The 26,094-nt window shown below is 56.8% G+C and overlaps 1 protein-coding gene across 8 annotated transcripts in view; it reads left to right on the forward strand.

Annotated features, from left to right (window-relative positions):
• The first annotated feature begins 290 nt into the window (after nt 1–290).
• Sned1 (sushi, nidogen and EGF like domains 1) overlaps nt 291–26,094 on the forward strand; it is a 64,571-nt gene continuing 38,767 nt past the window's right edge. For 7 of the 8 annotated variants that reach the window (XM_026414779.2, XM_026414780.2, XM_077791329.1 and 4 more), the window contains exons 1-8: nt 291–610; nt 16,034–16,321; nt 18,402–18,542; nt 19,112–19,274; nt 21,235–21,360; nt 21,658–21,771; nt 22,733–22,846; nt 22,978–23,091. In XM_026414779.2, the coding sequence (XP_026270564.2) occupies nt 398–610; nt 16,034–16,321; nt 18,402–18,542; nt 19,112–19,274; nt 21,235–21,360; nt 21,658–21,771; nt 22,733–22,846; nt 22,978–23,091 (1,273 nt within the window). In that variant the 5' untranslated portion in view covers nt 291–397. Of the gene's footprint in view, nt 611–16,033; nt 16,322–18,401; nt 18,543–19,111; nt 19,275–21,234; nt 21,361–21,657; nt 21,772–22,732; nt 22,847–22,977; nt 23,092–26,094 lie in introns of those variants that run through there. The other variant, XM_026414784.2, reaches the window with a different exon arrangement.

Consider the following 26,094-nt stretch of genomic DNA (forward strand, 5'->3'; position numbering starts at 1 on the left):
CGCCCCAGGACGCGCGCCTGCCAAGTTCTCGCCTCGCCAGTGCACAGGCCGGGGGAGATCCAGGGGTGCGAGGGCCCCCATTAGGCCTCCGGATCCAGTCCTACCCAGCGCTGGCACCAGCGACCACTGGCAGGGACCCCTGCGCGCCCCTCCTTCGCGCGGAGCCTGGCGCTTTAAGAGCCACAAATTTGCATGGCCCCGCCCGGCCCCGCCCCGCCGAGCAGCGCCGCGCCGGCTATTTAAAGCGCGCCCCCGGGGGCGGAGGGCCAATAGCGGTCCCGCCCTGTGCCTTCTCCGCGGAGCGGGCGCGGGCTGCGGAGCCCACCGACAGCGCGGCTGGCCAGTCCCTGCGCGGCCACCTGCCCGAGGACCGCGCGTCCCGCTCGCAGACCTGGCGATGCGGAGCGGCGCCGCCTGGGCGCTGCTGCTGGCTGCGGCGCTGGGGCTCTGGACGCACGGGGTGCGCGGCGCCGTGGCCCTCGCCGACTTCTACCCGTTCGGCGCCGAGCGCGGCGACGCCGTCACCCCAAAGCAGGACGACGGCGGCTCGGGGCTGCGGCCGCTGTCGGTGCCCTTCCCGTTCTTCGGCGCCGAGCACTCCGGCCTCTACGTGAGTAACCCCAAGCTCGCGGCTGCGCCAGGGAGGGCGCTGTGCCCCGGCCGCTGCCCGCCGGCCCGGACTCACGCTGCCGCCGCCAGCTACTTGGCACCACGGCGGCCAGAGGTGGAATGAGGACAGCGCTTCCTCCCTTCCGCGGCCAGGGCCGGACAGCGGCCGGCGGGAGAGGCGCGGGCAGGGCGGGGCGAGAAGCAGCCAGGCCACCTTGGCCTCAGCGCGCAGAGCGGTGCATCCCTGCCGCTGGCGGTGCCCGCAGCCTGCACCCTGAGATGGGTCCGGAGCGCCCCGCGTTGTTTCCTTTTCTGACAGCCATGTGGCTGCAAGGAACACGGCCTTGAGCCTGGATTTCCAGAGTGGGGCACTTGGCCGGTGATCCCTTCCCCTCCCAGGCCACTTCGACCCCGCCCCCAGTTGATTCAGGAGGCCCAGTGCCAGCAGACTGACCCTCCCCACTCCTCAGGGCTTCTTAGCAAATCCGCCTGGCCAGGGCTGGAAGCCAGCTGCAGTGTAGGGGGGCTCTGGCTGGAGTCAGTGAGCTGTTTCTTCTCTTGACCCTTCTGAGTCCCAGGGAGTCCAACAGGACCCCCAGAGGGAACTGCTGGAGCCCGGAGGTGCAGGAAAAGGCCTGAGTGACAGTTCTGTCTCCATGTACCCAGGGTGTGACTGCTGGGCCAGTCACTTGAGGGCCACCCAGGGGATGAAGCATGGTGAGGTGGCCTCTGTGCCTAGTTCCCCAGTGGTCCCCTGAGCCACCACATGCTAGGACAGGCTGGTATACAGTCATCCCAACACCATTGCCCCCACCAAACCCGGGTCACATCTACCACCATCACTCTTCTCATTAGCACTGCCACCTGTGTCCTCGCTAGAACCACCAACACTGCCGTCAGCAGTACCACCTACTGTCACCCCTTCCACCATAAGCATCACCACCACGTGGTCCCTAACATCTCCAACACCACTCCCCTCACCAGACACTCTCTGCACTGCCCTCATGTCTTCCCCATCCCATCCAGAAGCAGCACAACCTCCAATATCCCTGTACCTGACAGCCACCCCAGGGACCACTCTGCAGCCTGGCATCCCCCACGCCCACCCAGGGAGCATCTGGGGCTGGGGCTGGGGGCATCCTTTCTCTATAGATGCCACCTGAAGGTCCCTCTGTGCCAGGAATTGACAGAGGAGCAGAGTGTACTCCTAGACATGGAAAGTGGTCTAGAGCTAAGTTCAGGTCAGAGGAGAACAGTCCATCTCAGGAATGGGAAAGCCCCGTGTCAGCACTGTCCTGGCAGAACTCTGTCCAAGTGTTCCTTAAGCATCTGGGCCAGTATCATCTTCCCACTCAAAGTCACAGTGAAAATACTGCCCACATCGTTGACCCTCTAAACGACCTCACCGAAAACAGCTATTCTTGCCAAAACAATGGGAGACATGGTTCTGAAGTGGAAAGTTTGGCTAAAAAAACAAAGGCGTCATCAGAAATGAGTCTTCCAACTGTTCTTTCCTGAAACACAGGTTCACCTAGAACACCCTTGCTGTGTGGATGGACTGTGTGCAGTGCCATTCACCTTTCCCTTTTTCAGTGGGCAGGGGACAGAGTTCTTCAGGGAGCCGTGTCCAGGACACCTGGCCTGAAATACCTGAGCGGGCTCTGTGTTCAGGGAGGGAAGCAGATGCAGGGTGTGGAGACAGATTCGGTCCAAGCCAGACACAGAGAACGGAGGCATTTACTGCAGGGCCTTTCTGGGTGTCCATGCGCCCACCCTGGCAGACAGGACTCTGCCCTGGATGTCCCTTTCTGGCGCCTGTGTGGGCCGAACAAGGACCTTCTATGTGGCCTCTGCTCCCTCTGCCTTCAACCTGTGGCTTGGCCAAGAGCAGGCTGATGGCATGAACGAGTGAATAAAAGCTCTGTCCCTCTGTACTGGCCTGGGTCATGTGGGGAAGGCAGCCGTGCCTATGTGGGGCGAGTGCTTCTTCAGTCTGTGTTAGAAACAGCTGGCCGATGTGGCCCCAGCAAGACAGGGCCACCTCAGCTGGGCGGCCCCTGCCTGGAAGGGCCCCACTGTTCTGCTTCTTTCTCGTGTGACAGCTGTTGCATCTGGCTAGTTGTGAGGCTCTGGGACGGCTGAGGGCCACACCGACAGGACTGCCACCAGCCCGCTGCAGGCTCTGGGTAGTGATGGGAGTGGGCCGTGGCCTGTGGAACCAGTGGGGCTGTGGAAGAGGAGTGGTCTGCTCAGGCAGATGTGGACCGTGAGAGGGAATGCCTGTTGCCCCCAGGTGCAGCCCCACCCAGGGGAGCATCCGAGGGCCACACAGAGAATCTGGGTGTGTTGAGCACAGGCAGCCTGAACGGTGGCCTTGGGTAGCACACCACTTCAGCCTCTGTCCCTTCTTTGCCAGTGGAAGGGAGTGCCTGGGGAGCCATTTCTGTTAAGGTGTCGAGCCCTGGTGGGCCAGGAGTCTCTTAGGGTGTGCCGTGGATGGGGCATGAGGCATCTCTCCAACCTGAGCTGCTGGGGCGTGGACAGAGTCCTGTGTCCCAAGAGAGCACCTTCACCAGCCCCTGGAGGCTTCCCCAGGGGTCCGCCATGTGCTGTGCCCTCATATACTGTGACCATCCCTTATCACTGCACCTCTGTGTCTTTTGAAAACTTTGGAACCATTCCAAGAAACGTAGAACCCTGAGTGGGAGGGACCAGGAGTGGGCAGTGTCCCTGCAGAGCCCTTGGTCAAGAAGGACTGTTGATATACAGAATGCTCTTGAACTCTTGCTAGCCATCTCAGCTCTCGTGCCCTGGGAGGCCAGGCTTGGGTCCACACCCATCTGCCCAGCCTTGGATGGCCTTCCCACCCAGAGAGCATGGTCCCAGCACTCCCCTCCCCAGTATGGGGTGAAGCAGGTGCTATGGTGTCTGTAGGCAGGTTGTGGACTTTGCCTGGTCATTTCCTCCACCAACCTCAGTTTGCCTAACCATGGAGAGTGGCTTCTCCCACCATGTCTGTTGGCCTCTACCTGGGGCAGGGGGAGCAGGAGAAACAGCCTCCCAGCTACCAGGAAGGCCGTGGAGAGAGGGGATGTGCAGAGGCTGAGTAACACTCAGACCACTGCAGCCTGGGCAGGGCAGACACTGACTTCTTGTTCCTGGCTGATTGTGGCCTCGACTCTTTTAGTAAGTGCATGAAAGTATAGCATTTGATCTTTTTAAAATCCGTCTGGCAACCCCTTATTTTTAATGGAGTATTGAGTTCATTAACATTTAGTGTGATTTATAGTATGGTTGGGTTTGATGTATCCTCTGATTTTTTACATCTGTTCTTTGGGGTTTTTGAAATGGTTTCATGTCATCTCTATTATAGGCTTATTAGTAATATATCTCTTTTAAAAAACTTTTTAATGATTGTTATAGTTTCAAATACATTTTAACTTTATATGGTACATCTTCAAACAATATTATACTCTTCAAATACAATGTAAGAACCTTATAATAGCATAATCTATTGTTGCCATAAATGTTGATGTACACATATTATAAACCTGGCAATATACTGTTAATATTTTGCTATGAATAACTAGTCATCATTTAAAGGGATTTAAAGGTTATAAAGTCTTTGATATTTACTCACCTATTTACCATTTCCAGTCTTCATTTCTTGTGTAGATCCAGATTTCCATTTCCATATTATTTTTCTTCTGCTTGAAGGACTTCCTATAATGTTTCTGGTATGGGCCTGCTGGGCGTAAATCACCTTTTCTGATAATTTTTTTACTTAGCTCCATTTTTAAAGATATTTCTGATGAATGGTGTAGAATTCTAGGTTGACTGTGTGATCTGGGGATGGGGCTTTTTGTTTGTTTCCAGTGTGGAACAGATGCTGTTCCATTGTCTATCAATCTGCATAGTTCCTAATGGGAAGTCTGCTGCCTTCTCATCTTTGTTCCTCTGGGTATAATGTCTTTTTTCTCTGACTGTTTTCAAGATTTTGTTTTTATCACTGCTTTTCAGCAATTTGATTTTTAGGTGCATTGTTATGATGTTTTTTATATTTCTTCTGCTTGTATTCATGATTTTGGATATATAGTTTTCATGAAGTTTTCAAAAAATTCTCAGCCATCTTCATTTTTTTTTCTCCTGTTCTTTGACCTTCTCATTTGAAGACTCAAGTGTATGTACATCAAACTGCATGTAATTGTTCCATTGCTCATTGAAACTTTGTTCACTTTTTGTTCTGTCCTTTTTCTCTATGTCCTTAATTTTGGATATTTCTATTTTTATGTCTTCAAGTTCACCACTCTTCTGCAGTGTTTAACCCATTAATCCCATTCAGTGTGTTCTTGTTTCAGCTATTTTATTTTTCACTGATAGAAGTTCTATTTGGATTTTTCTGCATCTTTCATTTATTTCCTCCTCATCCTGATGTTTTCTTTTACATTCTGAGCATAATTTTAATATTTATAATAGTTGCTTTAATATAATTATCTTCTAATTTTTAGCAAGTAACTTTAATATGATACTTCATACACCTGCAAAGTAAAATTAAAAGAATGGTATCCAAATATCAAACTGTAATTTTGGCCTATTTTTTCACAGTGGTATGGTTAGTGATTCTGAACCTGTAGAGTGAAGGAGTGAACATATTGAGGATTATGTGTGCTTCACTCTCAAAGATGGGAGTTACAGATGTGGAAAGGAGGAAGCACAAACAAAGCCAGGGGTTTTTATGTTGGATAGGAATTGGTATTTATAAATTGAGTTTATATCAATATAAACTCACATTATCCTGTGCAGATGGATGTGTATTGTGGTAGATGGATTCAGACATACCCATGTATGTACAGACCCACATTTGGTCATGTCTCGCATGACCACAAATACAATAATGGTCCCATAAGACTAACTAAGGTGGAGATGGAAACTTCCATAAAGCCATGCCATCAAAGCTGCCTAACCTCATGGATAATGCTCTGCTCACGTGCTGGTGTTAACGCTGGTGGGGAACAACCTTCTGTGCCACCAGACATGGACATACAACACACACAGTTATGAAGAGTACGTGATGCTGGCAGCAATAGTGGCCCACTGTGCTATGCTGGGCTGTATAGACTATTGTTATTTTAGGTGTATTCTGTCTACTTAAAACCAAGTTACCATTAAACATTATGCCCTGCTATGCATCTGGTATTTATCACGTTTCCTGCTGGTATCAAGAGGCCTTGTGGGGTGACTGGCCTGGGCCATGCAAAGTTGTGTAAGTGCTCTCTAGGTAAAAGCCTAATGACATATTTCTCAGAATGTGTCCCCGTCACTAAGGATTTCCTTGCTCTGTCCAATAGCATCCCCCAAAGCCATGAGCACTTCCGGTGCCCAGATACTGGTTGCTGCATACCAGTCTCTACTGAACAGAACCAGGCTTTCTTGAAATTCTAGCTGGTGGCAAGAAAAGTGAACCTTGTACCACAGAGTGAGGAAGAGCTCAAGGAAGGATGGAGAGGCAGCAGGACACAGAGGCCACCGGAGGGGCTCCCACTGGCCGTGTCTGGACAGTTTGAATATAAAAATAAATAATGATAGTCACGGCTTGTGGGGCATTAAATAAAGAAGGCGTCTGTGTGTTCACACTGACACAAGTAAATGAATGATGAAGCGTAGATGGGGACAGAACCGTCACTAGCATTGCACCTAACCATCGGGGTTAGGCCCTCTGGTTCAGGGATCTGCATGTGCTCATATGAGAGAAGGTGCTTATTCCTGGGAAATAATAAAATACTTAGGAGTGCAGGTCATCATATCTGTAGCTTATTCTCCAGTGGCTCAGGACTGAGGGGAGAAGAGGGATAAGGCACATGGGGCAGCCGGCTGGCGTTGGTGACCATGGGGAGTCTGAGGCCACGATGCACTGCACATTTGACATGGCACTGGGTGACATGTGGCAGGGGCCTAATGCCTCTTGATGGGACCTGCTGATTCTGCACTGCCTGGCAGCCTGGCCACTTGCCTGGCCATCCGGGATCAGCTCCTCTGACCCACTGCAGGTGACAGTGTGGGATGACAGACTGGCCACCATGCGTCCTCGTGGCCCAGCCGAAGCCCTGCTCGCACTGCTGCTGGCTGGGCCTCTCTCCTTCACTTCTGATGTGCCCTTGCTCTGAGAAGTGGCAGCACATCTTATCTGTGGTGTTCACATCATTTTTGTCTTTCCTGTCCACTGTGCTTCCAAGCTTCCAGAAGAGCGCCCAGTGCCAGGAGCTGCTCAGTAAAGATCAGTCGTTCCTCTTCTGATCAATGGGAAGCACCCATAATGCTGCCACCCAGAAACACAGGTCTCCAGGGTTCCGGTGGATTTCTTCCTGGACAGCTCTCTTTATAAACAGCTTGTTTCCAACCTGTTTGGACTTTCACAGAACTCACTTGGGGCTCCCCTCACAAGGATGTCTTGCAGTGTGGCCGGAGCCCTGAACGGTGGGAGCCACAAGTGCCGCCCCAGGGCTGACTGCACTCAGCTTGGCTGACCACTGCTGGGGCATGTGGTGGTGCCAGGGGCCCCCAGTGCAGGGCTCCCTGCTGAAGAGGGACGCCTCCGGGAGGCAGGGGCTTTGCAGGGGTCCTGCACCACCCAGAAGTGTGTTCCCATCCGCACCCTCTTCTGGGCGAAGGTGCCCAGGGGTGGCTGCCCCCTGGGCCAGCTTCAGGAATGGTTTCTTCCAGAGCAGGTTTCCATGGGGGGAGCATCCAGGATCTCCTGGGGCACAGCAGAAGGGTCAGGCAGAGGTCTGAGGATGGCTGCAGCTCTGAGATGCCTGCTCTCCTGCTCACCTGTCCCTGGGAGACCCCAGCCCTCCTGACCTGACCTGCAGGCTGAGCCTTCTCCTGACTCCTACTTAGGGTGACACAGTGGCCAGACAGGTTGCCCCCAGGCCCAGCCACAGCCGTCCCTCTGCAGCTCTGGTCTCTAGCCAGACTGGGACTCTTGAGGGTCCTCCTGGTGATGGACGTGGGCAGACCCAAGGACAGAGGAGACTGGTCCTGTGGAGGCTGCTCCTGCGCCTCTGTGCCAGAAAGGGGGTGGCCCCACCAGGCCTGCCCCCCAGGCCAGGCTCACAGCCTCACATCACAGACTGGATCTTCACAAAGCAGGACAAGTTATTCTTTCAGCCAGCCAGGTCTTGCATATTAAACACCTACTGAATACAGCCACTGCCCTGTTCCCTGGTGCATGGGACCCAGCACATGCCCAGATATCCTCAGGATGCTGCCGTCTCGACCTGGGTACCAGGCATGGAATGGGAATGGGTTGGCACAGGCCCTTGACCCTCCAGGGTGCCCACACTGGAGGCAGCTCTATCCCTCATGTCCTCTGAGCTTGTCTGGGTGCTTTCTGAGGGCCAGATGCAGCCCTCTAAGCCTCTGAACCTGACCTTCATCAAACACTTCCTGGCCCCTGCTCTGGAGCACCCATGGAGATGGGGAATGGGTCAGGCCTGGCAGCCCTGGAGGCCCCCTGGGGCTGTACCTGGTGTGGGGTCCCAGAGAGTGGCCACTGTTCCCAGCGGACAAGACAAGGGTCCAGGTATGTGTGGGGAGCCAGGACAAGCCGTAGCCTGGGGATTCTACCTCTGACCACTGCAAATTGTCAGTGACCCAGTGGTAGCTTCAGACATTTCAGGTGGTCTTCAGGAGGCCCCTCTCTCTGAGCTGGACCAGGTAGAGCCTACCCAGCAGCCCAAGCCACTGATGGACCAAGGGAGGTGTGAATTCCTAGGAAGATATGGCTGCTGCCCATGGGCTAGTGTGAGGAGCTGGCACCTGGCCAGGTGTGCACCTGCACAGGGCACTGAGGACAGCTGAAGGGCAGGAGAGGAAGGGAGGACCACAGCAGTTACCTGGACTCCCCTGGGGGGTAGCTCCTATAAGAGGAGGGCTACCAAAACCACCTCCAGCCAGTCCTGCACTCAGGGCCAGAGGTGAGAGTTGGGGCAGGAGACCAGAGGATGGCCAGAAGGAGGCCCTGAATGGTGGACTTAGGAGAGGGCCAACTGGAAGACAGGGAGGCTGTCCTCCAACACCCAGTCCTTTCCCTGCCTCCTCCACTGCTCCCATCTGGGGCATCCAGAAGGTGGCCCAGGTTGTCCCTGGTGGTCACTCTTGCAGGGACATGGGCTTGTGAGGCTTCCTGAGGTGCAGCACCAGGGTGCTCTGCCCAGCCAGACGGTCCTTCCAGGTCTGGGCGTGAAGCTGGCTCAGCCTGCAGATCTGCCCACTGCTGCCCGGATGCCAGCCCCGCTGCACTGTGGGAGGAATCCCACCACCCGGAAAGTGGCCAGGAAAGGAGAGACAGGCCTGCGTGCTTCAGAACCAGCTCACAGAGTGCCTGGGGGCAGAGAAGTTAGAGCGGGGAGGAACAGAGGCGCCACCCTCTCTGATCTGATTTGCGGTGCTGGGCGGGGCTTCGCCAGCCACCCGGGCACTCCTGGCTGACAGGGACCCTGCTGCCCCAGGCCCACCGCCTCCCAGGGAGGCCCTCAGCCCAGGTGCCTTCACAGCTCACGTCCTGTCTTCATCCCAGCAGGAAATCCACCAGCATCACCCCGTGCTTCCTCTGAGCCAGCTGGGGGTGCGCATCCGGCAGGACAGCCGCCGGCGCCTGGCAGCCCTGCCCCAGCACAGCTGCCTCCTCCTCCTTCCTGCAGCCCGGGCACTCCCCAGTTCCTGTTGTTCCTTCTGGCCTCAGGGCCTCCCAAGAGCCAGGCAGCTGACCAGAGTCCCCCTGAGAATCTCAGCCTGCTCAGAGGGGAGAGGAGCAGGCCCTGGTGAGGCCGCCCACCCTGAGTGCAACCCGAAAGGGGAGGGCCGGCCTGGGAATCGGGACTCCTCACTGGGCTCTCTTCACCCCAGGCCTGGCCAGGCAGCAGGCAGGGGAGGCTCTCCTGGGAGCACGACACCCCTCCACACTGTGACACCTGGATGGCAGCCCTGGGGTGCCATGCCCTGGCTGGGGGTCCACCTGCTGTCACTGAGTTGCCAACAAGATGAGGGAGTCTTCCCCTTGAGAAGTGACAGTCGGGTCCTTTTCTTCTTCTCTGCGGTTTCCCCTTCTGTGTAAAACCAGGTTGTAAGCGTCTCAAAAGCCTCTTCCCTCTCTGGGCCCTTGGACTCTCTGCAGTGGTGTCTGAGCAGAAGCCCTGACCTTCACTATCCAGGCTGAGTGTCCCCATCTGCAGCAGACTGCAGTCCACGCTTCTGAGCACCCACACGAGGCCCCAGGTGGAAGAGTCCACCCCAGCCTCCGGGGCGGCTGCCCTCAGGACAAGCTCAGCACACACTCCACGGGGGAGATGCTTAAATGCAGTCATTGTTTTTTATTTATCTTGATATTCAGAAATAAATAACAAAAACGTGGTTCCGTGTACTAAACTTTCTTATAGGCACAAAATCCGTGAAGGTGATGTGTCAACTTAGCTGTGGGCGGCACATTTAAGGCGCCAGGAAACAGTGTGAGTTCTGTGCTGGGTCCCAGCCCCTGATATCTCCTGTGTGTCCAAGTCTTTCAAAGTCTGAAAAAACGAAGAAAATCCGATCGTGGGAACCTTTGGGGTGGCAAGCTTTAAGACAGGGCCTCGGGCTGCACCGGGCCGAGTGTGCTCGCATCAAGATCGGGATGTTTCTGTGCTGCTTCATGCTTCACTGAAGCCACGGGGTCTCTGCACGTCCCTTCCCCAGCAGCTGCAAGGCTGTCCCTCGTCCTTCACATTAGGGACTGGTGCAACTGAAGCAGGTCTCTGCGCAGGGCACAAGGTCAGGGTCCTGGGGCCGCTCTCATTTGAAGACCAGCAGAGCCCCCAGCATATGGGGAAGGCCACCTGCAGTGCCTGGAAGTGCCACTACTGGGCACCCAGTGTCCATGCTCCCTGGGAGCTCCTGTCCCTGAGCCAGTGCTTCCTAAGAACTCCTGGTGTCTGCTGGACCCCATCCTGCCACCTCCTTTTCTCCAGATGGCCTTGGCTGGTGTTTGCGGGTGCCTCTGTTTGACATCAGAATTGGCTTGTCAAGACGCACACCTGTGGGCTTGTTACTGTGCCCTGCACTGGTCACTCCACCAGAGGCCAGGAAGCTGCTGGCTTTGAGCTCCCAGTCACCCTGCCCAGGGACACGGTGTGTCCTGCTCCTTTGGGTCGCCTTGGCACCTGCTGTGAGGGGCAGCTCTGACCGTGCAGAACTCTGTGGGCCTCCGCTAGGCTTGCTCTGGGCGCCAGTGGCCTGCATGGCTGTGATGGCGTCTCTCCCTGACTTCCCTTCTGTCCACTGTGAGACTCTTTGCATCCCCCGATTTGTCTGGAGCCGACTGGTTCTCCCAGGGGTTTGCTCAGTCGTCTGTCTGCAGCTTCTGGTTTTCCACCCACTTCCACCTCATGGGCACCTGTGACCACCATGTCCCTTTCTCTCCATCACTTTATGTTGGGCTCTTTTTCCTGCCAGGCTGAGAATTCATCACCATCCCACAGAAGTGGGCCAGTAGAACCCTGACCCAAAGTGTCCTGTGCTTCGGCACAACCACAGCCCCTCACCTGGTGGCTTCGAGGACACGCTTCACCTTGCAGATGGGCACCGGCTTTGGTCAGATGCCTTTGCTACTCCTAGTAAGATGCTTCCAGTCCTCTCCTTCAGTCTCTAAGCACATAAGTGAACTTCATAAAATCCATGTAATAATGAGTAAGATTCATTGTTTTTTAATGTAAAACATACCCTGTATTCCTAATAAAACCTCAACTCGGTGATGAGGATGGTGGATCCCATTTATAGATGGCTGGATTCGGTTGGATGACCACTGGCTGGAGGTTCTAGCAGCTTCCCCTTAGTGAGACAGCTCACCAGTGGCCATTCAAGTGTGTCCCTGTGAGAGGTCACCTTCAGGGAGGCGCAGCGCTCACCTGGGAGCACTCATGGATCTCTGGGGTCTTTCTCAAGCATCGGGAAGAATGCCCTGATACTGTCCTGTGATGCAGAGCTTTCTTGGCAGGAAAAATCTAGTATACTCATTCCGTTTCCTTAGTGATTATAGAAAAACTTTGGTTCTGTATTTCTGATTAAATCTGGTAAATTTCATTTTTCTAGAAAAGTTTTTCTTTCACATAAAGTTGTCAGGATCATTCCAACATCATACTCTCCTTGCAGACTGATAAGTCACCCTGTTGTTGTTTCACGGATGCCATCAGAAGACAAGAGTGCCCACATCAAAGACAAAGGATGCCCTCATCCCAGCCCAGGAAGGAGGGGCCAGGCTGTCTGGGCTCCCTGGGTTCTCAAGCCCCTGGGGAGGACAGGCCAGGAAGATGCCGCACACAGTGGTTTGCACACCAAACTTGGGAATGCAGCTCTTTTAAAGCAAGCTCTCATGGTCCCCCAAAGACCAAGAGACGACAGGACACTTCATCCCTCAAGGTTGATCTATGTGAACATGACCCTGTAAAATGACTTGGGGCCCACAGTAGACAGGGCTCTGAATTCTTAAAAAGTGCTCATGTGCTCAGGGCCACAGCGATGGCCTCTCCCACCAGCTGCCTGAGCCCCCCGGCAGTCTTGGCCACACACATTACCAGGAAGGGACTCATGCGGGATCATGGCTGGCTGCTTCCTTGGGTGGACTCTTTTGTCTGTGAAGGCCCTGCTGGGGACTGGTGGTCACGCTGGCCCCGAGAAGGACACTCTGGCCTCCAGCAGTCCACGTTGCTGCGTGGTCTGCAGCTTCCCTGTGGCGAGCATTTAGACAGCCTGTCTTCACACGGAGCAGCGTTCCTCCCTCTCCGTTGGATGCAGGCCTGGGGGACGGGTTTCCGTGCTCCGTCTTCCTGGGCGACTGGCCCCTGCGTTACATTTCCTTCTCTTCTCTTGCTGGCTTGGAGCTCTGCCGCCCCGTCCTGGCAGGAGTCTGCACAGGGCTCTGCCCCAGTGCTGCACACTGCACGCCTGGTGTCCTTGCCACTAGTTCTGCAAACCCTCTCACCACCCATGGCCCCTGTGGGTTCCCTACATGGCCACTGCCCACTGGGTCAGTCTGACTCCCTCTACATCTCTCCCCTGACCCCTGTGGTTGAAGGTCGACCCCACCCCCTCCCCAGTGGGGTCCGTTCTTCTCTCTTTCCTCCTGTGCCGCTTGCTGGTCGGCCGTGAGGGCTGTCTCTGGACGGCAGGCCTTGTTTTCTTCCCCTCTTGGGCCCTCGGCTGCGGGAGTCGGCCGCCTGCTCCCGGACCACCTTCCATGGTTTCTGCAGCTTCTCCTTCTCAGGTCACGTCCGTGTCCCTGGCTGCCTGAGTTCCCAGCACTTGCTTGCGTGCTGCGGCTTTGTTCTTATTTTTCTAGAGCGAGTCCTGGGATTGAACAGATGGACTGACACACAGTCAGTTCTGGGAGCGCCTCGGCCGTGCCCTCTGACCCTCTGGACTGACACACAGTCAGTTCTGGGAGCGCCTCGGCCGTGCCCTCTGACCCTCTGGACTGACACACAGTCAGTTCTGGGAGTGCCTCGGCCGTGCCCTCTGACCCTCTCTTCCTCCTGGGGCTCCAGGGGGGGCCCTGGTCTGGCCCTGGAGCTGACGCCTGTGCTGCCTCCGCTCCTCGGAATCCTCACCTTCTTGTCTCTGTTCTCGTTTCTGGGTGGTTTCTTCCAAACCATCCTCCACTCCAGGTCACTGGTTTTTCTAACACTGCATCAAATCTGCTTTCAAGTCTGTCCCTTGAGTTCTAATTTCTATGATTTTGTTTCCTTTTATTATATTCATTTGATTCTTTAAACTATCTTCTTTGATCATGAACTATTCTGATAGCTGGTTTTCCTCCCTGCTCTCCCCCAGTGTTTCCTTGGGTGAAATGCACATGGCATAACCATGCTGCTGGTGCAGATGCGAGTCCTGCGATCAGAGCTGCAGGTGAGCACCTGCACAGCTGCTCACAGAGGGCGCCTCTTGCTCCACTGAACTCCACACTGGCTGCACAAGGACTCCAGGAAGCCATGGGCAGGATGACCTGGGGTGCGTGTGGACCTGGCCCTGTGGTCAGGGCCCTGGGGACTGGCTGACTGCACTGACCGCATCTCCAGGGCTCACCACCCTGCTACACCTGGGACTCTCTTTCTTCTTAAGGCTGAATAACATCCCATTCTTTCTCTGTCCGTCCTTTTACCAGTGGACGCTGGGGTGGCCTCCAGCTTCTTGCTGTTGTGAATAATGACACTAGGCACCTGGGCACACAATGCACATCCTCAAGACCTGGCCTTTGACCTGGCTTTATAGGCAGGAGCGAAATGGCCGGGTCCTTCTGTGGTCACCATTACTCATTCTATTCCCCTTTCCATTTCACCATTACATCTCCACCAGCCAGGCCTGAGAGCTCCAGTGCTCACAGCCGCTCGCGCTCTGTGCCTCCCACCTCCCAGGTGGTCAGATAGGGCGGTCGGCCATTCACAGGTTTCTTGCAGAGAGGACCTCTCACAGCAGGCCAAGGCCATCAGGGCCAGGGACAGGCTTTCAGCAGATGGTGCTTGGGAAGCTGAGTGGCCACACAGGAAAGGATGCCGTCAGATGCCCCTGGCACTGCAACCAACACAGAGTCAAAGTGGATCAAAGGCTAACATGGAACTCGGGGGAAAGCCAGGGGCAGCCACTGGGCAGCCATTTCCTGGGTGTGAAACCAGAGTCATTGGCAATAAAAGAAAACAGGCATAGAGGACTTCCTGGACCTTTGGGACATCAAAGAGACAGTCAACAGTGTCACAGACCCCTGGTCTGGAGGTGACATCTGCCAGCCAGGTCCTGATAAGGGGCTGGTGTCCAGAATACAGAAAGAGCTCTCAAATGCAACAAGTAAACACAAACAACCGGATTCAAAAGTGGGCAAAGGACATTTGTGCAGTGACAGAGATTGAGCCCAGGGACACCACCTCTGAACTGCATCCCCAGCCCTCCCCCACCTCTTTCTCACTCAGTCACCCAAGCGGCCTGGAACCTGGGACCCGCCACCTGGGCCAGCAGGACCTCGTGTGCCACCACACCTGGCTTGACTGTTGTCTTGATGGAATCTCAAGATTGGCATTTTGTTTCTTTGAGCCTTGTTATTGGTCAGTAGGAGCCTGACGGCGCCACACCTGGTGTCCCTCTGCTGAGGCCTTCCTATGTGCTCAATCATCTTTATGTCCTTGGTTTACAAGTCACTTGTAGGAATAATTTGAGGCCAAGATGACACCATCTCCCTCCAGAGCATATTTTCGTTTTTTCTGCCTGGAAGATGCCACCCGACCCACACCCCAGGACCCACATGCCTGGAGCCAGGGCCCAGCGCCCCTGCAGGCTGGTCAGGGACCTGGCTGTAGCTAGCCCTGAGCTCTCACATTGCCCTCTCTCCTCCCTGAGCTACTCAGGTTGCAGCTGGGCTCTGGAAAGGCAGTGAGGACAGGGGCCAGCCCCCATGCCTCTCCTGGCGCTGGCTTGGACCCTGGTGCTCTGGGGGACAGAGTGTACCCATCCACCGTTTTGTTGATCTGAACACACACATGCCCTCACTGGAGGGAGTCCCAGCAGCCTTTTCTAAAGGCCCAGTTCTGCTCACATTCTTCCCAGCAGCAAAGAGTGACAATATGGGGCCAGCACTGTGACCATCAACTCGTCTGCCTTTGCCCAGCTCCCTGTGAGGTCAGAGCTGGTGTCTTAAACTACTATAATAAAGTGCCTGAGACTGGGAAGCTGATAAACCACAGGAGCATTCTTCTCACAGCCCTGGTTCTTTCAGAGTTGATGCCAGAGAGGCCTGCTTCCTGGGGTCTTCCAACTGTGTCCTCACGTGGCAGGCCACCCTGTGGCCTTGATAAGGTCACTGATCCCCTTCCTCAGAGCTCCCCCTCATGATCTCCTCCCTCCAGAAGGCCCCACCCCTCACACATCGTCTTGGGGGTGAGGATGGGTGTGGGGACTGAGCCGGTGTGAGCGCAGTCTCAGAGGTAAGAAGACCAGAGCCAGGGGGCAGTGACCTGTCTCAGGGACACAGAGTCAGGCCTGAATTCTGCCTGTCGGAATGCAGAGCCTCTGCTCAGCCTCTGCTGCTCCGAAGCCGCCTGGGCTCCCCACTTCCGTCCTGCGCCGGCTCTGCTGGCCCTGGCCCGGACCCCGCCCTTCCCGATGGCCCAAGAAGCCCTTGAAGCCGCAGGGGCTGCTGGGCAGGCCCAGAGCGGCAGGCCCTGCGGGAGGGATTCCACAGCAGGGCCTCAGGCACTCGGCTCGGGTCAGAACCTGGCCCTGAGCACCTGGCTGCCTGGGGCCCCATCTCAGGGTCCTCTGGGGAGGCTGCTGAGGCTGGGTCGCCCTCCCAAGATGCCGGGTCAGGAGGGAGGAGGCCCCGTGCCCAGCTCCCGCCTTCTCTCTCCAGGTGAACAACAACGGCATCATCTCCTTCCTCAAGGAGGTCTCCCAGTTCACCCCCGTGGCCTTCCCGATCGCCAAGGACCGCTGCGTGGTGGCCGCCTTCTGGGCAGATGTGGACAACAGGCGTGCAGGTGACGTCTACTACCGGGAGGCCACGGACCCAGCCACGCTGCACAGAGCCACGGAGGACATCAGGCGCTACTTCCCCGAGCTCCCGGACTTCTCTGCCACCTGGGTCTTTGTCGCCACATGGTACCGAGTGACCTTCTTTGGAGGCAGCTCTTCTTCTCCTGTGAGTCCGGGCCTTGGTCCTGAGAAGGGAGGGTATCTAGCTAGGACCCTCCCCCAGGCAGGCCAGGTGCAGTCCCTCATCCACACCCAAGAGGAGCATGGGGCTCAGGAATCCAAGTCCCCGCAGCAAAGAGTCTGTCCACTTCCTGGGCCGCGGTCAAGGACCCGTGGAGGGGGGTGGAGCCTCTCTCCCAGACCTCCTGGAAGCTGCACACTGGCAGCAGATGTGCTAGTGACTCTGTCAGGAGAGCAGGAGTCAGGAGGACTTCCATTTGGAGTGCCCAGCACGCAGGGACTCTGCAGGAGCCGTTCCGTTTCTGTTTGTTCCCCGCCCTTGGCAATGCCAGCCAGCCAGTGTGCTAACAGGAATTCCTGGGCACTCTGCCCAGCCTGGTGAGAAGAGGTGGGTGGACGCTCCCTTAGGAGGACAGTGTTTATTAAGCACCTACGATGTCAAGGCCTGTGTTGGATATTGGGCCACAACTGCCCAGATAGATGCTAATTCCCCAGAAAGAGGTACTGAGGGGCACACGTCCTGAGCTCTCTGTTCACCACTCGATAAACACTTTTTAGGGCACCTGCTAAGCAGCAGGCAGTGTCTTGGGCACGGGGGACACAGCCCTGGACAAAGCAGACAGGAATAGTGCAGCCCATCAGCATGCTCCAGTGGAGGTGACAGGAACAGCATGTCCTGGGCACCAGGCACCAGACGTGCTCGGAGGCACAGGTGGCACTTGGCAGCACTTCCCGCGCTGCCAGGAGCAGGCTCATCGACACAAAGTGGACGTCACGGTTCTTGCATCTCCTCGTAGCTTGTGGAAACACTGAGGTTGGCCAGCTCCCACAGGCCCGCTCCCACACCCTGATGGTGGCTGTCACATCTCGGTTAGGTTCACTTTCCCAAAGCACAGTGCCCATTCCCCTGTTTGCTCACACTACAGCCCGCCTCGGCTCCCATGGTCTCCATGGCTGCCAGCCAGCCCGGGGCCCTGCTGTACCTCAACTTGTCTCACCTGGACTTGGACAAAATCCATGTGCTACAAGGCTGTGGGGTGGCACCACGTGGCCCCAAGTGGCCCCTGGCATGGTGGTGTCCTGGAGACCCCTGGCCTGCAGACCTGCAGCATCCTCCTCGCGGTGCCAGTGCCTGACCCCAGCCGCGGGCTATGTCATTGTCCCTCCTTGGCAACCAAGCAGGCCACAGAAGGTGCTTCTGAGGGACGTGGGTGTCTTTGCTCTCGGGGGCGGTCGGGTCTGGCCAGCGGCTGCTGCTGGTGTCCTCCGCTGTGGAGGAATGTTCTGGGGCTTTCCCTGTGATCCGGACGCTGCCCTGCAGTGAAGGATATCCATGTCCACCTACCACGGGTCACAAGGGCTTCTTCACTCTGCTATTTGACACTCAGTTTGACCTTACAACACTTTTTTCTAATAAGAAGTATTTTTCCCCAATACATAGTCTCCCTGTTGGTCCCTGCTGTTAACAAACGTCATACTCAAAGGTCCTTTTCCTCACGAGGTGTGGACACATGGCCTCTTTCCTTCCTGGATTTCCATGGCTGTGTTTTAAAGCCACACTTGGTTGGGACTAATCGGGCACTGTGTAAAAGCAGGCTCGGAGTCTCTTCTCTCTCAGGAAGCTTCCCCGTTCCCAGGTCATTTCTTGAACTGTCCCAATTCCTCACCCTGAAGTAAGATGACATGTCTTACATGGACACTGCCCACCCTGGAACACAGATCATAAACCTTGAGGATGCGGAACGGCTCTTCTCTGGTTCCCCTGTATCATCCCCCTTTTTTCTTTTTACATTTTTATTCATTTCACACAAGAAATTTCATGGACTTGGCCAAGTGAGCACTGAGCCACTGCAGAGCCGCGTCCTCGGGGGTGGGCCCAGTCTGCTTCGTGTCCCAGGCGGCCTCCACCCGGTGCACGTCACTCACGGCCCATGCAGCAAGGCGGGGTGCTGTGCCCTGGGCCCTCGCACTCCTGCCTGGCTGACTGTCCCCCTGTGGGGCGGACACTGAGTAGGCCCAGAGCAGGGCCTCACTGCAGCCCCTGCCCAGCCCTCTCTCCTACACAGGTCAATACATTCCAGACGGTGCTGGTCACCAACGGCAAGTCCTCCTTCACCATCTTCAACTACGAGTCCATCTCATGGACCACAGGCACTCATGCCAGCAGTGGGGGCAACTCTGCTGGCCTGGGGGGCATCGCAGCCCAGGTAGGTCACGGTGGGGCTGGTACTTGGTATCCAGGGGCCCCTATTCCTCCTGCTGGGACTGTCATAACCTGAAGGAGCGAGGCTGGGGTCACTGTAGGCAGATCTGCCCCACCACCCTGCAGAAGCCAGAGTGAGGAGATCACAGTGACAAGGCACAACCAGGTGTCCTCAAGGCGGCCCCTCACTGCCCAGAACTGCAGAAATCCTCAGGCTCAAAGGCACCATGGTCCCCTGATCCTCCTTACAGTGGCTCTTGATTGACAGATACAAAAGTGACTGGAAGCCCCTCCCCTCAGTGTGCCTCCACTCATCTTCTGGACCCTCTCCGGCCCCAAGGCCTTCCGGGAGGCCCAGGAGCCCAGGGGTGAGGCTGGAGGCAGGGGTCAGGGAACAGGGCCAGTGCTCCTGTTGGCTGAGGCAAGGTTAGTTGACCTCAGGGCCTGGCTAGGACTTGACATATGCAGAGTCCCAGGTACCAGGCCATCTGCCCCACCCTCTTTGACCTTGGCCACCCAGGGAAGGGTCGAGGAAATGTAAGGAGACCTGTCTCCCTCCTGCCCCCACCCCAGGCAGGCTTCAATGCGGGCGATGGGCGGCGCTACTTCAACATCCCTGGCTCGCGCACCGCAGACATGGCAGAGGTGGAGACCACCACCAACGTGGGTGTGCCCGGGCGCTGGGCGTTCAGAATCGATGATGCCCAGGTGCGCGTGGGGGGCTGCGGCCATACAAGTAAGAGGCTCAGGGCGGGGAGGGCTGAGGAATGGGGGCCTACAGGAGGGGCTGGGGGGGTGCTGACCCAGGGCAGGGGGACCACGTAAGGACGAAGCACAGGAACTGGGCAGGTCCTGGGGCTCCTCCCTGAGCCAGTTTCCCCGGGGGCTCATGGGCTCCTGATGTAGGCTGGGACCACAGGCGTGGGCCACACTTAGGGGTCGGTGTTGTGACCAGCCTGTGCCCGGTACAGACTGGGTGGTCCCAGGTCCCTCCATCTGACCGTGCAGGCTGATGGGGCTTGTCCCTCCTGCACGAGCAGACGGCCCTGGGACAGCGTGGACCCTGGGACCCCCAGTGCTGCTGCGTGCAGCCTCGGGAGACAAGACGTCAGGTGACTGCCCAAGGGTGTCAGGTGACTGCCCAGTCATGTGGGGGAGCTGCTCCTCACAAGCCCAGCCAGTGCCACAGAGAGGCCTCTACTGGGGCCTCCTCTCCCACCTCTGGGCCTGAGGCCACCCCGAGCTGCCTCCCCTCCCTCCACTGGGCCCGAGCCTACCCCAAGCTGGGTGCTTCTCCCCAGCGCCATTCCAGAGAGCCAGTACAATGCTGGGGACCCGCCAGACCAGCTGCAGGTGCAGGCACACACACAATGACCAAGAGGGAGGAGCACCAGGCATCTACTGGCCGGGGAGACACTCCTGAGTGCCCACCTCTGGGGAGAGGCCTGCGAGCCACAGGCTGCCCACAAAGCAGACTACGGGTAGGCCCCAGTGTGAGTCTGAGCTTAGGGAGTAGGCCCTCTGTGGGCCTGGTGTCCAGGAGCCACACCCCCACCCCCAAGCTGGGGAGCCTCAGGCTAGGTGTCTCAGATCAGAGCCTTTCTAGGCTCCACCATGGATCTGGCACGGGCAGCTGAGGGTGCACATAGGTGCAGACACCCACTCCCAACCACTGCTTTGGGTGGGCCAGTGAAGTCGGGTGGCCTGCCATGGGCCAAGGTCTGGGGTTGGGTGGAGGAGAAGGTGCAGGTGGGGTCCTGTGGGCAGGCCATGCCTGGAGCTGTGAACTACGAGCCTGGGGAAAGGGGCCCTCAGAAGAGGGTCCTGCCAGTCCTGGGGGCCCTCCTGCCCACTGTCCAAGATCTCTGGATGAACAGTTAGAGGGGCCTCCAGGTCCCCGATACCCCTGCGGGCGGGGACACTGCAGTCCTCCAAGCCAGCCTCGCAGCAGCCTGCATACTGTCCAGCTGCAGGGTCAGCTCTGAGGACTCCACCAACGTGGCTCACAGCAGGGGGTCAGTGTGTGCTGAGAGGCAGTGCGTCCACATCTGGAAGTCGGATTCTGAGAAAGCAGGGCCCACAGGCAGCACCATTCAGCAGGTGGCCAAGCATAGGGAGGCTGGGCGGGCAGCACGGGTCCTTCCAGGAGACTCCCTGGGACCCTCTTAGCAACAGGAATCCAAGTCCTCGGGATGCTGTTGTCACCTGCTGATTTGTGCTTTTCAGCCTCAGGTTCCACAGCTGCGCTCTCCTGGCTGTCTGCTGCGGCAGGTCAGGGTGTGGAGGTCGGGGGCCCCTTCCTGGTGGCAGCCGTGCTGGGAGAAACAGGGCTCTGATGGCTGACTGCCAGGAGACCCAGAGGGCGCCTGGGCCTCAGAATTGCCCATGGCAGAGCCGGGGAGACTCGGGGGACAAGCAGGGGCTGTGGGCGTGATTCTGGGGGTGTGCCTTCCAAGGCAAGGTCAAAGCGGAGGCACTAACTGCCAGCCGGAGCTCCGGCAGGCAGCACCCTCCATCACACAGGGCTCCCTGCAGACCAGGCCCTGGGCAGTGAAAGCCTGGGTGTGCTGCTGCCCATGGTCACCAGGTGACCTTGGGGACCAAGGGAGGGAAGGAGGACATAGTGTATATGAGCGGCTCTCTGGCCCAAGTCCTAGGGGCTGACCTGAGACTCGGGCTCCTACCTGTGCCCACAGCCTCTGTGTGCCTGGCCCTGCGCCCGTGCCTCAACGGCGGCAAGTGCATCGATGACTGTGTCACCGGCAACCCCTCGTACACGTGCTCCTGCCTCGCAGGCTTCACAGGGCGGAGGTGCCACCTGGGTGAGTCATGGCCCGGGGGAACAGGGTGTTCACTGAGGGGACCGGCCCCCTGGCTGCACTGGGCTCAGGAGTGCTGCTGCTGCAGGCGGTGACCCTGAAGGCCTGAGTCAGGGTTTCTGTCCCTCTGTGGTGGGGATGGCTGAGGGGCAGATGCTGTGGCTCTGTGGCAGTGAAGACGGTCGGCGGGTACTGCTGCTGTCCCTGGAGGCCTTCTCTGAGTCAAGCTCAGTTTGGCCATTTGTCCCCCACCCCACCCAGCCCTATGTCCTCCACTGAAGCCCAGCCTGCCCGTTTCAGATGTGAACGAGTGTGCTTCACACCCGTGTCAGAATGGCGGGACCTGCACCAATGGTGTCAACAGCTTCAGTTGTGAATGCCCAGCTGGCTTCAGGGGACCCACCTGTGAGTCGGGTAAGAAGAACCTGCCAGCAGGCCCCCTGACCCTGCTGCTGCAAGAGAGCTGGACCCGGGGTTAGAGAGACTGAGGTCTAGGCCCTGGAGGGGCTCAGCCTCAGTTGTCAGGCACCCAGAGAGGCTGTCGGTGGTGGGGGAGGTACTAGGCAAAAGTCCTGCCCGTGGGTGAACCAGAGGAGTGACCCCCAGAGACACGGCTTCCAGGCCCTGATGCTGGAGTAGGAGTGAAGCCCTGATCTCGGCTGGTGTCTGGGTCAGTGCCCAGGCCCTCGTCAAGGCCAGACCATCAGCAGAGCCTAGATGAGGCCCACCCAGAGAGCTCGATGGGAAGACAGGGACTCCGGGGCTCCTGGGCCAGCTCTGGGGTGAGCAGGGCCCAGCGGTGTGCTCAGGGAGCAAGACCCCCCAGCCCGCCCTCCACCTGCCCATGCCTCCTGAGCCAGCAGGTCCAAGGACACCCCTTGGTCTCAGGGCCCAGGCAGGGGCTGGCCCTTCTCCTCTCCACTCCTGCCTCCAGACCACTGGGGGCTGGCCCTCTCCTCAGAGCCTGGCTCTTTGAAGCTGTCCTGGACGATTCAGCCTCATATCATTGTACTTTGACCAGCACCTTCGTTGGGGCCCCTGGGGTTCCCCTCGCCCTTGACCTCCTGACAAAGAAAGACGGGTCCCCCTCCTGGCCCGAGCCTCACTGTGGGGTGGTGCTGGGAGAGCTACACAAGCTTGGTGACCACCTGCCCTCGGGCTCAGCCTGCTGCACTGACACAATGTGAGAGTCCTTCACCGAACACACGGTGGTCAGCCCAGTGTCCGGGTCGCAGCCACCTCAGCACCGCAGGTCACAGAAACCATCTCTGCCGGGGTAGCAAGTTCAGGGAGGGGCTCAGCAGGGGTCCTGGGTCTTTGCCGATCAGTAGCACAGCCCGGCACCCAACCTGCCGTCCTCTCCTCCTTCATGCAGCCCTATCCCCATGTGACAGCACAGAGTGTCAAAATGGCGGCCAGTGCCAGGCGGAGAGTGGTTCTGCCGTGTGTGTGTGCCAGGCCGGGTACACGGGGGCCACCTGCGAGACGGGTGAGCAGTGACTCTCTGGGCGAAGGGCCGGGGAAGTGGGGGGTGCTGGGAGAGGTTCCCCTCCCAGCCAGATGCTGGGCCCGGGGTGTCCCACCTGGGCTCAGCCAACCTGCCACCTCTGCTGCCCCCAGATGTGGACGAGTGTGGCTCAGACCCCTGCCTAAACGGAGGGTCGTGTGTCGACCTGGTGGGGAACTACACCTGCGTGTGTGTGGAGCCCTTCGAGGGACCTCGCTGCGAGACAGGTAGCTGGCCACATGCCCGTGTCCCGCCTCCCTGTCCAGCTCAACCCCACATCTGCCTCTGGCTTGGGGAGGTCCCTGCCCTCTCCCCACTTCCCATCCCCTCCTGAGCCGGAGCCAGCAGAGCAGGGAGCAAGCTGTGAGGCTGGGTGAGGGTCTTCTCCTGCTCAGGGAAAGGTCTGGCCCTTGATTTCCTCTGCAAAATGCAAGAACAGACCTCCTCTTCCAGCTTAGTGTCACGGCCTTTTAACATCTTCCTGACCCAGAACCCTCCGGGGAGCTAGAAAGGGGGCCGGCCTTCAGTGCCTGCAGGGGACCTTCTGCCATTTCCTGTTGTTTTAAATGTGGGTGGTGACAGTAGACCCAGGAAGAGGCCAACTAGAGGTTTTGAAGCACCAAACCCTTCAGTGTGAGCACGGCTCTGACCCCAGGCCCACCCATGGGGCAGACTCCTGGAGGTGCAGGGGCTGCTGTGCCTGGGTGCTGAGAGACTCTGCAAATTCATTTTTGGCTTTAAAAAATAAGAAGGAAGTTAATTTAACCATGAGAAAGACACAGATGGCCACTGCCTTCCATCCTTCTCCATGTCCATGGCCACCCAGGCAGAGCGTCCCCAGGGGGCAGGCTGGAGTGCAGAGGGCAGAGGGCGGGGGCACCTGGCCTGCTGGCTGCCTTCACACCGGGTTGCAGTTCACTCCTCAGGTGGTTCACAAAACTCGTGTCAAAAAGCAGGTAAGTGGTTTCCAAAGATTTTTACAAATAAATCATGTTTGACACAGCATAATAATGCAAATGGAAGTGAATAATAAAAACGGCAGAACAGGCAGAGTGTCTGGTGTCCGCCTAGAGCCCCAGCTGCTTGGAGGCTAAGGTGGGAGGATCGCATGAGCCCAGTAGTTTGAGGCCAGGGCAACAAAGGAGACTCCATCGCCAAACATACATAAGCCACAGAACTGAGCCTTGGACCACTGGTGTAAGTTCGCTAGCTACGTACAAAGTGCCAGCCCTGACAGTCTAACCAGAGTTCACGGGAACTGACCGATGAACTTGAGACTACAGAGTGGCTGCTCTCATGCTGACTGCTCTAGAAATCCCCCTCTCACTGTCGACAATCAGAAAGCCAAGCCAAGCCTGCCAGTGCCCTGACGTCAGCCCCTGGACCACACAGCCGAGGGCAGTGGAGAGGAGAGGAGAGGAGAGCCCTGCAATCTCGGCAGACGCTGTCGGAGCACCCAGGCTGCCCTGCAGGGAGGGGTCCAGGGTCAGGAGTCCTGAGTCGAGGAGCAAGATTCAGGTTTGAAGGCTCAAACAGAGGTTGGGGGCTCAGACCAGAAGAGATGGAGCTAGGGGTGGGGGGATGGGACGGGAGATCGGGAAGGGCCTGGAGTCTTGGCTCCAGTGTGATCTGGGTGGGGGGAATCCGCCAAGCTAGAACAGAACACCAGAAAGCGACTCCCATCTCCACCAGGGCTCGGAAAGTCACCCACACCTGCCAGAGCGGGGAGCACTCTCCACACCAGGGCCAGGGTGGAAAGAGCCGCAGGAGGAGCCTTCAGCTAGGGAGAAAGCTGGGCTGAGGTGAGGACTGAGCCGACTGCCCCACGGCCTCAGAAGGAAGTCCCAAAGAATCCAGCGGATCCAGGTCTTGACCACACGCAGGAACATCCTACACTCCCCCAACAGCACAACAGGCCTGCGCAGGGCCCGGAACCCAAGCTGCCCAGTCAAAGATGTCAGGCCACAGAGAAGTCAGACGTGACCTCTATCCAGGAGAAAGACAGATCAGCAGAAACAGAGACCACAGAGACAAAAGCATCATTATACCTATTTAGACACTCGTAGGAGAATGCTGCATATTCTCAAGACTCTTGAGGGAGGAAAAGGGAATAATGAGAAGTACAAAATATTTTTAAAAGAAACCGTAGTGATGAAAGCTATGTCTGAATATTTAGAGTGCACTGGATTGTGACAGCAGGTTAGATGCTGCAGAGGGAGGTCCAACGAACGAGAAGGAGGGAGAGGAATAGAAACAACTCAGAAAGTGTCCAGAGAGCAGGACTGGAAGCACAGGTGATCAGTGGCCCACAGGACCACCCCAAGAGGCCTGGATCTGTGAACCTGGAGTCCGCGGGAGAGGAAGAGGCGGGAAGAGGGAGTCCCATAAACAGTACAGAAGAAATGACAGCCAAGTACCTTCCAAAGTGGATGAAAACTGAGCCCAAGTGCTCAAGAAGAACATGAGGAAAACCACACACAGATACCCCGTGAGCACCGCTAGGCCCAGCACAAGCCACGTGTCTCAGCAGCAGCAAAGGGACACGTCGGCACGTCCAGAGAACCTGAGTGACAGCAGGCTCGCCAGGAGCTGCACTCACCAGCACACACAAGTGACACCATTTCAGTGCTGGAAGAAAGGACTATCGGCAGAGCAGAGCCATCTTTCAGAAATCAAGGAGAAATGAAGATTTTTTTACATGAACAGACGCCAAGAGCATTCATCGGCCTATCTGTGTTGTAAAAACGTCAAATGTTTCAGATGAAAGGAAAACGATCCTTTGTGTAAACTATGGGTTTACACAAAGTACAGAATGTTAGGAACTACCAATCTGTAGGTAAAAGACTTTCTTACTTCAAAAGCTCCTTAAAGACAATTTAAAAATCAGCAATTTTTATTCTAAAGGTGAGGTAGTATCCTGATGTGGTGTTGCATGCCTATAATCCCAGTGACTACAGAGGCTAAGGCAGGAGGGTTGCAAGTTCAAGGCTAGCCTGAGTGACATAGCAAGACCCTGTCTCAAAATAAAAATAAAAATGGGTGGGATGTAACTAGTGGTGAAGCACTCCAGGGTTGAATACCCAGTACAAAAAGAAAGTTTGAAAAATGAAGTAGTGATATATTATGGTGTTTATAGTATAGGTAGGAATAAACTATCACACAAGGCAGTGCAGACTTTGTGTAAGGACCAGATAAATACTTTTGGCCTTGAAAACAGCTACCCAGCTCTG

Source organism: Urocitellus parryii, chromosome 1 (genome assembly GCF_045843805.1).
Source record: "Urocitellus parryii isolate mUroPar1 chromosome 1, mUroPar1.hap1, whole genome shotgun sequence".
NCBI classification, from domain to species: domain Eukaryota; kingdom Metazoa; phylum Chordata; class Mammalia; order Rodentia; family Sciuridae; genus Urocitellus; species Urocitellus parryii.